The sequence below is a fragment of the Argiope bruennichi genome, chromosome 11, assembly GCF_947563725.1.
Source record: "Argiope bruennichi chromosome 11, qqArgBrue1.1, whole genome shotgun sequence".
NCBI lineage: Eukaryota > Metazoa > Arthropoda > Arachnida > Araneae > Araneidae > Argiope > Argiope bruennichi.
This window is the reverse complement of record NC_079161.1, coordinates 62,618,108-62,636,215: the sequence shown is the minus strand read 5'-3', so window position 1 is coordinate 62,636,215 and position 18,108 is coordinate 62,618,108. Positions and strand designations below refer to the sequence as shown.

Genomic DNA, 18,108 nt, shown 5'->3' with positions numbered 1-18,108 from the left:
GGTGAATTATGGCAATATTTTGCCTTGAAAAGAAAGATTTTCGTTTCTAAATTTACAATACATTTCCTGGAATGGATCCATTCTTCAACGGAGAACAAGGCTTGAGCAATATCTTCAATAAATCACTGATGTGTACCGTGCAATGAAATGGAGCGAATTTTGAATGTCTTGCTTCATTTATTTTACTTACGAGATGGCAACACGGATTTTTAAAATCGCTTAGGGAATTGGAGAACTTTTCAAACAACACTTCGCGATTGTGCCCATTCATAAATGAATAAATGTTTGAGCAAATGAGCATAAGACTGAAGTAATTAATGAATGTAGTAATAAGAAAATGTTCTATATTTCTATATTGTTCATGTAACTGTATCCAGAAAAGCAATTTATCTAGTATGAGGGTTTTTTTTGCGACATTTTTTTCTTTTCTTTCTTTTTTTTTAGAGTGGAAAAGGTTTCATTTTTTTTTTTAAACCGTAAGAATAGATTCAGAAGAAGTAAGTAAATATTACTAAATGAACTCAATTTAGTAAGGATGTTCAAACTAATATATAACAGTTTCATTTAACAGTGAGCTTATGATTACCGATTTCTTCAAAATAATATTCAACTACAAATCACTATTTAAAATATTTGAATGAAATTTTTTATGTCAAAAAATTCCAAGTCCACAGATTAATTTATTTTCTTGTTTTTGTCTGTAAAAACCGAATTCTGTTATTTCAATTTTTTGAAGCTTACATCATTGTACAGCTAGAAAAAGGAATCATTGTTACCTTTTTCTACGCAGGTCTTTTTATCTTCTGCTAGATGATAGCCGGCCAAGCATGTACACTTGTAGTCTCCATGATTTGTGAGTCCACAAGTCTGAGTGCACCCCAGAGCGATACATTGAGCTAAAACAAACAAATGAAACAAACATAAATTGCAAGTAGGTCCGAACCCGATTGCGGAAGTATTGTAATTTGATATTACTAATATAATATTTGATTTGCGTACTTTACTTTTAAAATTTACTTTGAATTATATAAAAGCGAAGACGCGAAAAAGAAATGATTTTTAGATCATCACAGCACGCTAGTATTTAAACATAATCACTAGGATAATAAAATGTGCTTTTGTAAAATAAACTTAGGTTTTTAAAAAAGCAAAATACTTAGACATCCCAGTACTCGACCTAATGTGGCGAAGGGCAGGCCGGATAACAAAAAAGCCGGATAAGCGAGAGTTCTATGAACTCATTTCTTCCGCATCAATATCAGAAGAGAAAAAGTATCAGAACTGACGATTATAATACTATTTTCTCATTTCTTATTGAATACAAACCCCTCCATTTAACTCAAGCCTCGTAGAATGTAAACGCGGCCACGTCCCGGTGAATCATAGAAGCAATTCCTGGTAACGTCTCCAGTTAAAAGAGAAGGCTCTGTACTGGTAGTTTATATACTGCAGTGCACACGTTTCAAGAATTTATTGGGGAAAAGGTAAGTTAAATGATATAAACTGCTCACATTTTAGCATAAATTCGGTAATGCCCAACTAACACAATTCTGTAATGTAATGTATGTATTACATTCTGTAATGTATAAACATAATTCAATAATGCACCAAATGCAGGAAACACAAACAAAACATTAACGTAAATCGTCGGTCTATTTCTTAAGAAAATTGACTCAAGCTGATTTCATTTTTTACTGATAAATGATTGATTACACTAATATGAAAAGTTAACCCAAAGATAAATGTCAAAATTTACAGTTATTAATTTTTGAAAAAGTTTTTAATATACTGACCGAAAAAAAATCCCAACACCAAGAAAGAATTATTGTAGAGTAATGAAATTTGGACGATGTATTTGTCTAGTTAACATATCTAATTGATTAATTTTGAAGATCACAGGTTAATTTAAGATTAAGAAAATGCATTTCAAATGTAAAATGTTGTTACATTAATAACTGGTGTATCCTCCAGAATTTTGAATTCAAGCCTGCAAAAGGTCATGTATTGTGTCATACAAGTGCTTTGTGGTATGGAATTCTATGCTTGTTGTATTTGTTCTGTCAATACTGGGACGGTCAGTGCTAGCTGTGAATGATGCTGGAGTTGTCGTCCAATGATATCCCCTACGTGCTCAATTGGAGACAGATCTGGTGATCTTGCAGGCCAAGGTAACATGTAGATACTCTACAGAGCAACTTACATTACAACAGCGGTATGAGGGTGAGCGTTATCCTGTTGGAAAACTCTCTCTTGAATGTGTTCATGAATGGCAGCTCAACAGGTTGAATTACCAGACTGATGTACAAATTTGCAGTCAATGTGTTTGGATAACCACGAGAGTGCTCCTGCTGTCTAGGAAATTGCTCCCAGACTGTGACTCCAGGTGTAAGTCCAGTATGTCTAGGCTGCTGACAGTTTGATTGCAGTGTTCCCCTGGCCTCCTCCAGACCAATACACGGCCATCACTGGCGCCAAGGCAGAACCTGCTTTCATCAAAAAATACAACAGATCTCCACTCCGTCCTCCAATGAGCTCTAGCTTGACACCACTGGCGTCGCAAACGGTAATGGCTTGGAATCAGCTGAATGCACGCTACAGGGCACCTGGCTCGGAGCTGTCCTTGAAGTAACCAATTTCTAACAATTCGTTGTGTAACTGCGGTACCAACTGCAGTTCGAATTTCTACCGCAGATCCTGTACGATGCGCCACAGCCGTAAGCCGAATATGGCACTCTTCTCACTCAGTAGTACCACTTGGCCGCCCGGAACCGATCTACTTCAGGCAGTACCATCCCTTGACCACTTCTCCCAACAGTCATTCACAATGGATACATTCCGGCCAAGTATTTCTTCAATATCGCTGGAAGAAAATCCACTTTCTCGTAGACTTCACACGACCTCGTTCAAACTTGTAGAGCTGTTGATAATGGCTTCTTCGTTTTCTTAAAGGCATTCTTGGCTAACATCAACTCAATATGTCAGATTTCAAAGATAAATAACGCTCACGAACTTTACAGCACGCATTAAAAGCAAACCTGATATGTGAATTCTGAGTGGCTCTACAGCGCCACACTTATGCGGGAAGCGTGAAATTTGGATCGATGTCATCTTTCAGATGTATAAACATGCCTACCAAATTTTGTTTATCTAGCACAAGTCCTTCTTGTATTGGGATTTTTTTTCGCCAGTGTAGATGACTCCTACATTTTAATTTTGCATTTTAGGTCGTAGCAAATGCCCGTTTCCAATTTCTTGGCAATGTTACAAATGCAACCCCTTCATCATTTAACCCTTTAAAGGGTCATTTTTTTCTAGTCGTATTATGTTAAAATATTTTTAGGCTTGAAATTAGAACAAGAAAAGGGATTCATTTGGCTAATTAGATAAATGTAATTTGATTAATTAATTAATTTGGTTAATTAATAGTTAATTAACAAATCAAGACACTTCATTTTGTCTGAGATAAAAAACTGAAGCATCTAAGTTTCTGACTTACTAAAAAAATTTGTCAGAACTTATGCCAACCTACATAATTTTATACAAAGATTGATAAATTTGGTGCGAAGCATACTTCCCACGGTCCTAGAAGGGGTTAATTACGATAAAAGAAAAATATGCCAGATATTTGCGAACCCGATACTCGGTAGTGTATTATATTACGAAAAAAATTGTACAAAAGTAAATCAGATATCATTAAAAAGCCTATTTTATAAAATTCAGTGTTGCTCAAAAACGGTTTTTTTCTATAAAATAACCCGAATTTATTGATACGAAATGCTAACATTTAAATTAATTCTGAGTTAGGAATATTATTTAAATTTTGGAATATTTTGGGATATTTGGATTGTTTCTTGCTGAACGCTTTATATGTTCCAAATTTAGAGGATTTAAGTCCAGCCATATGTCTAGAAAAGCATTTGAATGATTGTTCTACAATATATGTTGAAAGTTGTTTATAGATAATTAGTTGATATTCCTACCATTGCTCTGAATTAAAGTTCTTGAATTCCTGGTATTTTAAATATATAACTATATTTGTAAAAATTATTATAAAAAGCGATTATTTTTTTATCGCCCGACGGCTTTTTTAAAAAATAAAAATGAGAATATCAATTGAACCAAAGGATTTTTAGTAACCAACGATTGTTGATTATCTTTACGAATTATTATTATTATTATTTTGAAATCCTACATAAAATAGGTTATGTGTCGTTAGAGATAATGTTTTTAAGATTAAAACTTTAATCACAGAATAAATGTTGTTAATGGAGTGCCAGCCCAAGATAGAGGACTTAATCTCCAAGAGGCTTTATTTTGGACATTATGTCGTGATTTTACTCGTAAAATGCTAAAAAATGCATTAATGCAAAAGAGAAATTTCGAAAAATAGTAGTCAAAAAGTTTAAAGTCTAAAAAAAAGACTTTTGTTTTTTGTTAATTTCTAATCAATTGCTTGAATTCATTTGTGTACTTTCAGCATTATTTCTTATGTCTTTTGGTTGAATTTGATCAAGTTGTTTAGGAGATGTGAAACATGCATCCCTACATTCATATAAACATAGGCATAATAACTTCAATTTATATTAATATATTTAGGCCACGGAATTTATTACGTTGAAATTAAGGCAATGGAATAGAAGGCCTATCGCAGTAATATGCATATCCACATATAAATTGCATAATATATTTAGGTCAAGAGTTTTAATATGTTAACATTAAGTCAATAGATTAGAATGCCTATCGCAATAATATGCGTATCTACATATACAGTATATAATATATTTAGGACAACAATTTTACTATTTAAAAATTAGGTTAATGGAATAGAACGCCTATCGCAATATTATGCATATCTACATAAACAGTATATAATATATTTAGGCCAGGAATTTTATTACGTTAAAATTAAGACAATAAACGCCTATCGCAATAATATGCATATCTACATATACAGTATATAATATATTTAGGCCAGGAATTTTGTTACGTTGAAATTAAGACAATAGAATAGAACGCCTATCGCAATAATATGCATATCTACATATACAGTATATAATATATTCAGGCCACGAATTTTATTACGTTGAAATTAAGACAATAGAAAAGAACGTCTATCTCAATATTATGCATATCTACATATACAGTATATAATATATTTAGGCCAGGAATTTTGTTACGTTGAAATTAAGACAATAGAATAGAACGCCTATCTCAATATTATGCATATCTACATATACAGTATATAATATATTTAGGCCAGGAATTTTGTTACGTTGAAATTAAGACAATAGAATAGAACGCCTATCGCAATTATATGCATATCTACATATACAGTATATAATATATTTAGGCCACGAATTTTATTACGTTGAAATAAAGTGAATTGAATAGAACACTTACCGCGATAATATGCATATATACGTATACAGTATATAATATATTTCGGCTACGAATTTTAATATGTTAAAAGTAAGTCAATGGCATAGAACGACTATCGCAGTAATATACATGTTCACATATACAGTGTATACGGCATATCATTTATTAGATTCCCTTAATAAGTCGGTAAGAAAAATCATTATTTCTTGCTTTAAAAATTATATTTAAAAATTTTAATCATAAATTAAAGACCAGGGAAATAAAGAACTGAAACTGGGTTTAGAGTAACTAGTTAAAAGATTTTTCCCTTGCTTAAAAACTTTTATTTTCCTTTTAGAAGAATGTTCTCTTTGTCTGACATGGCAGACATAAGAGTCAAGATAGTAATTAGCTTTTTGTATGAATTAAAGAAGGATTTTAGTAATTGATGGTAATTTATGAGTTTCCAAAAATGATCGTGTCGTGCATAAGACAATTCATGTTTCAGAAGATCTAATAATTTGAAAAATGGTAATAATCTTCACTTATGATGATCTAACACATGCAGGATGATATAAAAAGAGCAACATTTTGAAATTATTTTCTTAAAAATGAATTAAAGGTTATTTGAAATTTGATCGAAATTTTGACGCGCGTGATACATATTTTAAACAATCATATTTCTCTATATCCTAACATATTTTAAAAATTTATTGAATGTATTTACAAAAACAAAATATATCATAACTGAAATCAAATTAAGTATTTTAGTAAACTTATTTTTCTTCAAAACATTATGAAATAGAATGATTACCCAACAGCATTACATTCAGAATACTTACTAAATTCTTTCTTTTTCTCATTTACATGAGAACGACGACAACTATTATCACAGTAAAGTGATCATGTGTTACAGGATTATAGCACCACCTGGTTGCAAAGAATTGAGTTAGTGTTTATTTAGCGAAAATAATACAAGATATGGGGAAAGAAACCTCAGTTACAAATTGTAGACCGTCTTTAATTTAGTACGAAAAGGCACCCTGAGTAATATAATGCTACGAATGGAATGTGTAAAATCCGCATTTGTTAGGTCGCATTTTCCAACATTCTTACGACAAAAAAGCGTTAGAAATAAATAATTAATTATCAACAGATGTTTTATTTTCGGATTTCGAAACGCTTTCTGTCAGTTGTGCCAGTAGGTCGATGATTATTAGAGATAAGGGATTTCTTCAATACTTCGAAAGAATTGAAAGAATGCGGGAAACTAAATGAGTCCGTGGAGGAATCGGAACAAATTATCATTATTTAAAGGGATACTTAGATGTCTCGGAATTAAGAAAAAATCTTAAAGTTGAAAATAATGACTTAAGAACAATACTGATGGTGCCAGAAAATCTTTAAACACTGAAAGACAGATGTCAAAATAACTGTCAATTTTTAGCAACTATTTAAAACTTTAAAAGCGTCTGCCTTTCTTTTGCTGTGGAATGCACATTTAGAGGAATACAGAAATTCTTGGGGAGATTTCCTCAAAATGGTGACCAGCTTTTTGTTAAACAGGAAGAGAGAGGGAGAAAGTTCAGAGATTGACCACTCTGTGGCTGGGGTGGTCAACCACCTGGAAGAGGAAACCAGTTCGAAGAATTTGCCAGTAATATGGATTGGTTATGTTAAAGACAGCAGTCGATCACAACAAATCCACACCATACTGCTTCGTTCTGATATACTTATACTGTTCCCACACTAATACCATTTTGTTCTGTGGTGACAGGGTGGTCGGCTGTGTGCAACAAGAAGAAGGTCGACGATTATATTTAAAATATGATAATTTCTTTTTGTTGTTGCAAGTGATTACATCGCAGATTTTGAAAATTGAGACATAACAAAAGAGACTTTTACTCGCTTTGTTCTTAACCTTATCGCATTCATAGTGCCTTGTCGTATTAAACAGAAGACGTTCTACAATTTTGTAAGTTAGTTCTAGAACCTTGTACCGTTTTCGAAATAGGGATGCAAATTTCTAATTAGCATTTTTAATAGTGTTATAACCGATCTCACTGCTCAGTATTGAGTCACTTTACTATATTTAGACACCACTTTTGTGGCAATAGCTATCGCCGTTCTGAAATTTATGTAAGGTAGAAATATTTTAATGAAGTCATTAAGTAAAGAAGAATGAAATGATTATTATATCACTATCTAGTAGAGAATAAAATAAGCATTGCTCATCATTAAGTGATGTAAAATAAAATTAGCAGGCGCAAATATTTGTTGCGCAGTAATGAACGCAACACTGATTTGATTAAATTGGACTTCATAAGTATGAAATTTTCTTTATAGCAGTGATATTATTAATCATTAAAAGGTAGATGGAATAGTTCACATACTTACCCAAAAGGCGTCTATCATCTTTTCTCTTTTCACATTTGCCCCCTTCAAATCCAGATGGGCACTCACATGTCTTAACCGTTGAACCAATTTTATGCCTGGAAAGACGAAAAAAAGCAGGTATGAGAAAAAGTTATTTGACAAAGTTATGACAAAATATATTCATTCATATTTACAGGAAATAATTTATTCAATTAAAAAATCTAATGTATATACAGATAGAATGTAAGCATTGATGATAATGACCAAAGTTAGCTAAGAAGAGATAAAATTCATTTATATATATAAGAATTTCTTTCTGATATCGTGATATTTAAAACCTAAAAAGAGAGTTGCCTCAGTAGCACACATATGTATTGTACAATGCTGTATTATATTAAACAGTATTTGCAATATCGTATAATATTGTTGAATATTGAATAATATATATTATCGCACAATATTCTACAATATTGTTCAGTGCTCTGTGCTAATGAAAAACGTATGCTTGCAACTTATACCCGAAAGTAATTTAGGGTTACATATTAACGTGGAGGAAAACGTATCTGACGTCACAGATCAATTTCACACATTGAGCAGTTAGATAACACGCAGATATGCCGTTAAGTTCAATGAGTTCAATACCTATTTCTTAATTAGCTAGCCGTCTTTGGTCATCAGTCGGGTCAAATTGAACATTGTGTTTAATTTCAGCTGCAGCATTTATGCATAACTTATTCATATTTATGTCAACAAAGAATCTTTTTAGCATCAAGTTGTGGAAAACATTAAAGCCAAGATATTTAAAAAAAACCTGACACCTCATCTGTTTTTACACACGAATCATTTCAATGGAGATAAGACCCATGACATCACGCTGTATTTAAAAAACCTAATCGGCATTGCATTTAAAAACATAATTTTGATGTATTGCAACTTCACTTTCTTTTTCCTCATGTAAACTTCAAAGATCTTACACAAAAATATCTTCTGTTATTTTTAACATTGGAAGAAAATAAAGCAGTTAAATATTTGATGAAACAATGATGACTATTAGAATTCTAGTGCCACAATGAAATATACTGTTGAAAATTATATATAAAAGATTCTTTTAAAACATAGGCAAGATTCAGGGAAAATTTGTGCACTAAATTGATATCATTAAGAAGACAATTTTTCAAATTTTGTAAGAGTATGAAAATCAGGGTTGTGCAACATTGTATTCGGGAGTTCTCAAAAAAACCAAAATTTTGTTTAATATTTAATCAATTAAAATTTTAATTAATACTTAAACACGTTTGCTCAGATTTGCACAATATACTCCAAAGTGTATCCAAATAAAATTTTGTAATTAATTCAAAATATTAGAAAAGGCAAAATATCAAATATTATAAAATATATCAAAGGCCAATAGACAAAAACATATTCTAATTTATTATATATTGTTTAAGATTAAGGAATTCTATTATAATTGTTACTGCTACCTTCTTTATTATTTTCTTGTATTGTTCTATTATATTTCCTAATACGGGTATGATTTTTTCATTATTAAATTTAGGTTCATGTTATAAATCAGAATATACAGAATAAAATAAAAATTTAGAGTATTAAAGAATATATAATAAGAATATAGAATATAAATTTAGAGTATTATAGAATATATAATAAGAATATAGAATATAAAGTTAGAGTATTATAGAATATATAATAAGAATATAAAATATAAAGTTAGAGTATTATAGAATATATAATAAGAATATAGAATATAAATTTAGAGTATTATAGAATATATAATAAGAATATAGAATATAAATTTAGAGTATTATAGAATATATAATAAGAATATAGAATATAAAGTTAGAGTATTATAGAATATATAATAAGAATATAAAATATAAAGTTAGAGTATTATAGAATATATAATAAGAATATAAAATATAAAGTTAGAGTATTATAGAATATATAAATCGAATATAGAATATAAATTTAGTATATTTAGAATATATATATATAGCTCATGAATATATAAATGTTGTTAACATTTTTTCCACATATTCAATCATAAGTTACTTTCTAATTAACAAATCAATAAATGGTGTTTAATATTCATATTTAAAGTAATTAATTATCTAATTCCATGCTTGCTTTTAAGTTTTTTTTATGAACCCTTAAGTCACATATTCCCTTTTTGTTATTTATTTATCTTTAAATTGTTATTTATAAAATTATTAAAAATTTTATCTGAACGCAGGAAATAAAATTGATAAAGAATGGATAATTCTTCAATTTTATAAATATGTATAAATATTATCACTTCATCATCATTCATAAGGTGATTTATAATTTAATTTCATGGACTTATTTCATTTTTTCGAATTTTAGAAATAATTGTGACGCATATTTGTTTTTCTATTCACTTTAATAATTATGATGAACAAATAATCTTTTTATCGAAAAGCAGCAGAAGGTTTTATGAGACTAAATCATATAGGAATTTTTTTTTCTTGAGGGGGGGGGGGGAGAACATTATTGTTCGAGAATATGCTTAACTCATGCAAAAGTTAAAAATTTAATTTTCAAAATTCTAAAATTATGATTTTATAACCATATATTAGAAGTCACTGCGTTGTATCAAACTGGTACGAGTGATCGTTAAATTAGCTATTATTTATAGAATATAAATTTTAATTTTAAAACTGACGATAAATTAAGAAATAAAATTTAATTAAAATTTGAAATACGTATAATAATTTTATATTTCAGAAACTGTGACTGTAATAGCATAAAATATTGAATTCCAATTTGACGAAGTTTAGAACGCCTGAAGTTTTTTAAATTAAAAATGTGATAACTGTTTAAAACATTTTTTTATTTAGAATTTTATACTCAATAGAAATAAGATTTAAAATATTAGTTTAATTTAAAAAATGTAACCAGAAGTTCGAAAAAGAATAACATAAAAAAGCCAGTCAAATAAAGAAACTTTTTAACAGCCATTTCAGAAAGATAAAAGAACTTTAGAAAGTGCAGTAGAAAAGAGAGCTCAATAAATAACTAAAAAAAAATCTCAACGACCACGGGAAATGTTCTGGTATATATATTTCTATATGTCATGTCGCCATATTGATCAGAATTCTCAATAGTGGAGCTTCACGCCGAAAACTAAAAGAATCCTGGCCGAAATGAAGAGGCATTTTCTACCATTGCCATTCTGCAGAAGAAATATATTTATGGACGCATAAATTTTTTGAGCAATATAACTGCAAATTGCTGAACATTGAAATCTGAGGAAAAAAATTATGGATTCATATATCCTATAACTACCTTTCCGAATGAAACAGAGAGTTGAATAAAACAAATTCTAGCTTAATCTGTACCGGAAAAAGCATGCAGGCGTTTCAATCCCAGAAGTAACATAAAATAGCCAAATAGAATTTCGCCGACACTGAGCTTTTTTTGAATTGAGTTCCATATTTTATTTCGCTTCATTCTTTTTACTTCTTTTTTAATGGCAATTCTTTTTTTCTTCTTCACTACCGACAGTTCTCGATCGGGGAAACGCAGACTTCTCGAACACAATTACCTCATGGGATATCAGACGATATTTCTACTACTGGTTGAAACGAATATAATAATTCCAAGCCTCACGGGAAACCTTGGGAAACAAACAACACAAAAAATTCCCAGCTCGAAGAATCGTTTGCTTTTTTCCTCACTTCCTCACTTTTTTTTGTTTGATGTATTTTTTATTTTGTTTTTACTTTTGGCAACGCTAAGTAAACATGCAACGATCGTTGGTTTAATCTATTTTTCTTTCTTTTCCCGAGAGATGGCGATAGCATCGGTCAAAGAAGTAAAAGTAATATTGCGTTTAATAGGAAATTTCTTTTTTTTTTACAGGGGCAATGTTCCAAAAGGTATTTCAGTTGAAGGTAGGGGACTAGGGAGCAAGATCGCTTCGTTTTTGTGGTGCATTATTTATGGACGTGACAATATGATCTCTTACGAAAAGTTGTTCATCGTTGTACCCTCATTTGTTTTACTTTGTTTGTTATTCCCGCAGAAGAGTTGGAAAATGTGATCATATATCAAAATAAATATGTTTTCTGGATTTGGAATTGAAGGTAGAGGAAAATTTTTTTAAAAAATGTATAAAGGTGAGCTTTGCTATATTTCTTTGTTTGTAGAGTTCTAGAAAAATAAAAGAAGTTGTAGAATTACATGCTTGATCACTTATTTATTCATGAATAAAAACGAAGCTTCATTTTTTCTTTCCTACTGTATTTTAGAAAATTCCTTTAAGGATTTTTTTAGATACACGTATTTATTTAGCCTCGCGAAAGTGGTATTTGAGTAAATGGCTACAATAAAATGAAAATAAGAAATTAAAGCAATTCTCAAGTGTCAAGTAAAATTTTCTTTTGTTCAATCTAATAATATTGAATAAATGTGGCATTAAAAACCTTTGTATAAAAAAAAGTAGATTTTATTTGGAAGAAATTATTTGCCATTAAAAATAATAAGAAATTTTACATTGTGTTGTCTTATACTATATTATCATACCGAGTTTAAATTCATTTTTTCTTAATATCGTCGATATAAATCTATCAAATGGGCAAACTAATAATATAAATAATTTAATAGTTTGAATTCGTATCGACTGTATGTTTGATGCAATCTTTTTGTTTGTATCTTGAATTCTAAAATGGCACTTAAAGTTAAAAAATAAATGATTTGTGAAGGGTGATTTCAATACGTTAGTTTTTTTGCTTAAATAGCCACTTCAAAATTTGATCTAGTTACTTTCTTAAATTGTTGAAAGATATGGAAAGAAGATTTTGCCTATTTTCCACACAATTTATAACAGAAATAAAAAGAAAAATTACATTATTCCAAAGTATAACTGACATTTTAAAACAGATTATTCATAATTAATTTTTATTGACACTATGAAGTCATAAAATTCGACAACATTAGGGAAAAAAGGAAAAGAAACGTCAATATAAAAACAATATACTGAGCAGATCTATGAACTTATGGTGATCCTGCTTTCATCAAGATGATGTCACGGTTTAAACTGCGTGTTTGTGCCAGCGGATTAATCATACGATGCACGAGCTAGCTGTATTTTCCAGCTTTTTACTTGAGGCGCAGTGGCTTGGTATCGGCTTCTGAACCGGAGGGTTTCAGGTTTGTGACCCGATTCCATCGAAGAACCGTCGTGTAAGCGAGTCTGGTGCACGTTAAATCACTCCGGGCCGAACATTCTTCCACATGCGTGGTGTGGAGAGGGTGGTGCCAGCTCAGGTGTCGTCTTCTTCATTTGATCGCGGTTCAAAATTATGAGGTCCATCCCTAAATAGCCCTAGTGTTACTTTTAAATGGGACATTAATATAACTAAACTAAAGAAGCTTTTTTTACTTGATTCGCTTCAATGGAGAGTAATCTTATTAAAGCTCATGCGGATTTTGATGGATATTTACTTGTCAATAACTTTTAGAATAGTGGACGGATTTTCAAATCTTTTTACAGTCGCAGGTAATAAAAACTTGTTCGTTTATAACATAATTTTTGAAGAGGAATAAAGTTTTGCAGGAATTTGAAAGCCTCGGATAACAGCGATAAAAAGCAACTTTTAACGTTAGGCGGTCAGGTTTGCCATTTTGAAGAAATTTCTGAGGATTCCATTTAATTACACATCAAAACGGGAAACGATACTCATTCGCTTCTAAGGGCATCAACATGAATGATTTCTGTTGTTGTTGCTTATTCCCCCTTGGATTGAACTCCAATTCAAACCAAGACAAGAGACCGGGAAAAGAGGGGTACAGTAATTTCTGAGGGTAAGGAGCCCTGAGGACCCGAGGGCAGAAGTCTGACTTTAGATGAAGATGACATTCAAACACACACTTGCACAACCCCTTTTCACAAGGGGGTGGGCTCTTTCACACACCTCATAAATAGAACACAGGTTAAAGAACAATCATGCCCGAACCAGGATTCGAACCCGGGAAGCCCAGATCACGGAGAAGGCGGGCTACCCGTTGGCCAGGAAGTCGGCATATTAATGGTTGTCCAAGTATTCAATTGAACAATGGAATAAAAAATAACATATTTATTAAAAAATGAAGAATTTTTTTTTTTTTTTTTTTTTTTAAGTTTTCTAGTTAATGGAATATATAGCAAAAATATATAATCTCTTGAACATAGAAAAAAAATACAGTTGGCTGATGCATCGCATGGTTAATCTGCTGGCACGAGAACACATCTTAAACCCTGACGTCATCTTGATGTAAATCACACACTTAATAAACAGAACATGATACTTTAATGGCTATCACAGTTTGATGGTCAGATATATTTTATTAAGTTCTGGGAATACTTTATTGTAATATAAATGAAGTTATTTTCAAGTTTTCTTTCTTATGATGGCCACAACCATCTTCCACTCAACTTTCGTTTCTTCATTTCAACATATGAATAAGCATTACCCTAATTTGTTCCAAAAAACAAATAAGGCGCTGGATTCACCAAACTCTAGCTAGAAGGTCAAGAGTTTTTAAATGTCATCTGTCGCGTGGAAGTTTGACAAACTCTATCCACAAACAATCCATCATTCCAATTCTCAATCAAGGCATCGGCATTGCAGCAGCTCATCCGATAAATCGACAGCAAAGGAAGTAACAGAAACTTCGACAGTCAATAAATATACGTCATCTCACCCCCCTAATGTCCAAATCGAGAAAAAGAACAAGGTCTTATTTTGCCACTCTCCTTGGAACAAAATCTTGTTTTAAGTCGTCAGCCACTTAATTGATTATCCTTCGTTTTCATTGGCCAGTTTTCCACGAGGCCATGAAGTTATAATGAACACCAGTATATAACTCGTTAATCAGCAAGCCGTCGCAAAAATTTTTCAGCGGGAAAAAGATAAAAACTTGTGTATCAGGGTTTCGAAACTTCAGTTTTGCTTGTTTATTTTCTGTTCAAGGTGGCAATTAACGGGATTTCGATTAATTAAAAACGTATTAGTGGTGCAAGCAGACATCGTCTAAGTGAGTTATGTGCGGTATTTTCTTGGGTTATTGAATTTCGGATTTCGAAACCTTGGTGTACGTCACGGACTTAATGAAGCGTGCTTTGACAGTGCTGAAAACAAATGCGAAAAGGATGAAATTTAGTTCAACAAGTATGGCAACAGTGATTATAAAAGAACGTTGATTATCCGCTTGGAATTAGAATTTTTGTGTACATTTCCACCTAACAACTTTCATATAATTTTTTAAGATAAAAATGGAATGTATTTACAGAATCTGAAGTTGGAGTGTAGAATTTGAAGAAAGGATCAAAGCCATGCAATGTTATGTTTAAAAAAAGCACTTAATATTAAGGGGACAGTGGACTTTGAAATAAGCAAAATGAACAAAAACGTGCAATTTTATTTTTATCATTTCATCACCCAAGATATATGTTTATATTCACTAAAATAGTGTTATAAAATGCATTTTTCGATAAAATAAATATTTGAAGGGTCAAGTGAATAAAAGTTGAACCTAATTACTTTTCTCAAAATGATATTGTAATTAGATTTAAATATGTTTGAAATGTTCCAGATGTCTTAATTTTTGAAGAAATTAATAATAAAGATTTCGATCAAACATTAAAAGAAAATGGGGTATGTATTTTATGTTTCGAGTTTTTTAGCTCGTTAAAAGTTAAAGTTTAGTTTCAGAAAAAGCATAAAATTCCTATTAAAATTCATAAATGTGCATAAAACTATTTCTAACAAATTAGCATTTAATTGGAATTACAAAATAACACACAGTTTTGTTTCAAATAATTTTACGTTGGGTAATAAGAAAAAAATAACAGAAAAAAAATTCTTGGAATATTTAGAAATTTTTAAAAACTATACATGTTTTAAATTTTTTAAATAAATATTTTATTTTGTTTTAAAATGTTTTTTAAAGAAATTTGATGTATTTATATTTTAATAAAAAAATACATCTTTTAAATTCTTTAAAAAATATTATATTTTGTTTTAAAATGTTTTTTAAAAAAATTTGATGTATTTATATTTTAATAAATAATACAACTTTTAAATTTTTTATAAATAATATATTTTATTTTACGAATTTTTTAAAAAAATTTGAATTATTTATATTTGCATAAAAAAATTCCATAACCCTGACAGAATAATTCCCAAGAGTGATTAATAGAATGCCATCTTAACTTCGAATGTCTTTGAGAAATTTGCTGTGAAGTACTGGAGTAAAATATAAATCGATAATCTTGATAGATATATATAAACATTAGATACTTTCAATACATTTATATCTTATAAACCTCAAGTGGATATTTTCTCATAGCTTATTCATAATTGAATTTTATTTTAATCTTTATATTGTGTGTATGTTGCCACTCTCTAGACTGGACTGTTGTCTTATAGCATCCAAATTTGGTATATAGGGAAATCTCTACATCGAAACGATTTTTTTTGGAAATTTTAATAAATTAAAAATTAAGCTAATTTTTGGCATTTTTTTATTATTCCATAATATTACAGTCCGACGATAACTTTTATTTTATCGTAAAATTTGAAGAAAAAAAATATCCTTTAAATGATATTAATTGTTTAATCTATTAAATTTCTATTTTTAATCATTTAAAAAATATTTTAAGCATGTTTTTTAACATTTTTTCACAAAAAATAAAAATATAATTTAAACTGCCATCTTTAAAAGCAGAAATTTTATATATTTTCTTATGTAAACTGTAAAACACTGAACTTTGGTACTTTTTACATAATACTAAGTTTTCAAGAACTTATAAGCTCCAAAGATCACCTTTAATTGCATCTTGAGATAATTACTGACATAGTGTTAGAGATCTTTATTAATAGATTGTACCAATTTTAACTTTTTATATCTCTTTAAGGAATGCTATTCCTATTTTTATTTATTTTTAACATAGATTATTAATTACTAAAAAAATTTAAAACATGGGATTTTCCAAATTATTCCCTTTAATTAAAAATTAATAATTTTCAAACTAATATTTGTTTTGAATAAATTTTATAACTCGATTCGTTGCAAGATTCTAAGAATCAATCGTTATCTCTATTCCAATGCCCGTTATCATGAATTTCATTAAAAAAAAAATTCATATTTTCTATTCACATCCAAATAAAATATTTCTTAATTCAAATATTTCTTATTCGAAGTATTTCAAACAATTCTTTAAAATTCAGTCAGTGTAGTACCGAATTTTCTATAATTCACAGACAAAAGTAACCGTTCAAATGATGATCAATTATGTTATTCCAAAAGAAATAGTTTTTAACGGCATTCTTTCAGTTCTTTTGATAACACTTCCTTCCTTCATAAAATAATAACTTAAAAAACAGCACTTTTTATACGTTCGCCCTCTTCAAAAAACTTCAGACCCAAAACTCTTTTCTAAAGGAAAAAAAATTGGGCCTGATCATCAAATTCACCAGCCTCAATTTATCAAAGCCGTAATGTTCCAACGAAATGGGCCACGAATTTAAAAAAAAAGGAATAAATAAATACTTCATCGTGCAAAGCAGAAATAGCATAATTTCACAGCAACAAATGTAGTGAAGGACCCCCATCAAAGCAGTTTTAATGCAACGAACCATTGGGGAAATCCTTCATTTAATTTTATGTTATAAACGATGAAAAATACAACAAGAACAAGAACTTCAGAAACGAGTTGCTACGCCATTTTGAACTCTCGCCCTCAGACTCGTTAAGATGCAAGGGTTGGAGAGTATAGCGTTATTACTAGTCTCACGCAATGCATCATGGTCTTCGCAGTGGAAGGTCTTAACCTAACGTTTCGAAGATGGATGCGATAAAGCCTATGCATGAATGTAGAATGCTTTGCTAGTGTAATAAAACGGTGGGAGGTGAGAAAGGTATGCTAAGTCATTAATTTTGTGAATTCCTCGCGTTCAATTTTCTGCAGGAAGTTTGAGAGGAAGAGATGAAATTGGGTAGGATCAATGAGCTACTATCTTTTAAGCATTCAAACACGGAATATTCGGAATTCCTGATCCGCAAAATTCGAACCTCGAGTCAGTTCAGAAGTGTTGGTTCGGATATGCATACGAAATTAAGTTCCTGTTTTGGTGCGAGTGAATACCTTTTGCAAAACAGCACAAATCGCGGATTGAGTTTTGTAAGAGAATAATACACCAAGAATTTTATATTTCGAAGTGGTGACAATGCATGTTGAATGTTAATTCGTTGCCAAGGTGCAAATTTATTTGAACTAGTTGAGATTTTCTTTAGTAAAAGGAAAGTGAATGGAAGACAATGATTTTATCCATTGACATTGCATCATATAGAATT

At 30.3% G+C, this 18,108-nt stretch overlaps 1 protein-coding gene across 1 annotated transcript in view; it reads right to left on the bottom strand.

The window, feature by feature from the left end:
• Nucleotides 1–18,108, bottom strand: part of LOC129956574 (uncharacterized) — a 634,064-nt gene that overhangs the window by 418,167 nt on the left and 197,789 nt on the right. The window contains exons 2-3 of the mRNA XM_056068502.1: nucleotides 7,756–7,850; nucleotides 777–896 (exon numbers count right to left, since the gene is read on the bottom strand). Of these exons, the coding sequence (XP_055924477.1) occupies nucleotides 777–896; nucleotides 7,756–7,850 (215 nt within the window). The remainder of the gene's footprint in view (nucleotides 1–776; nucleotides 897–7,755; nucleotides 7,851–18,108) is intronic.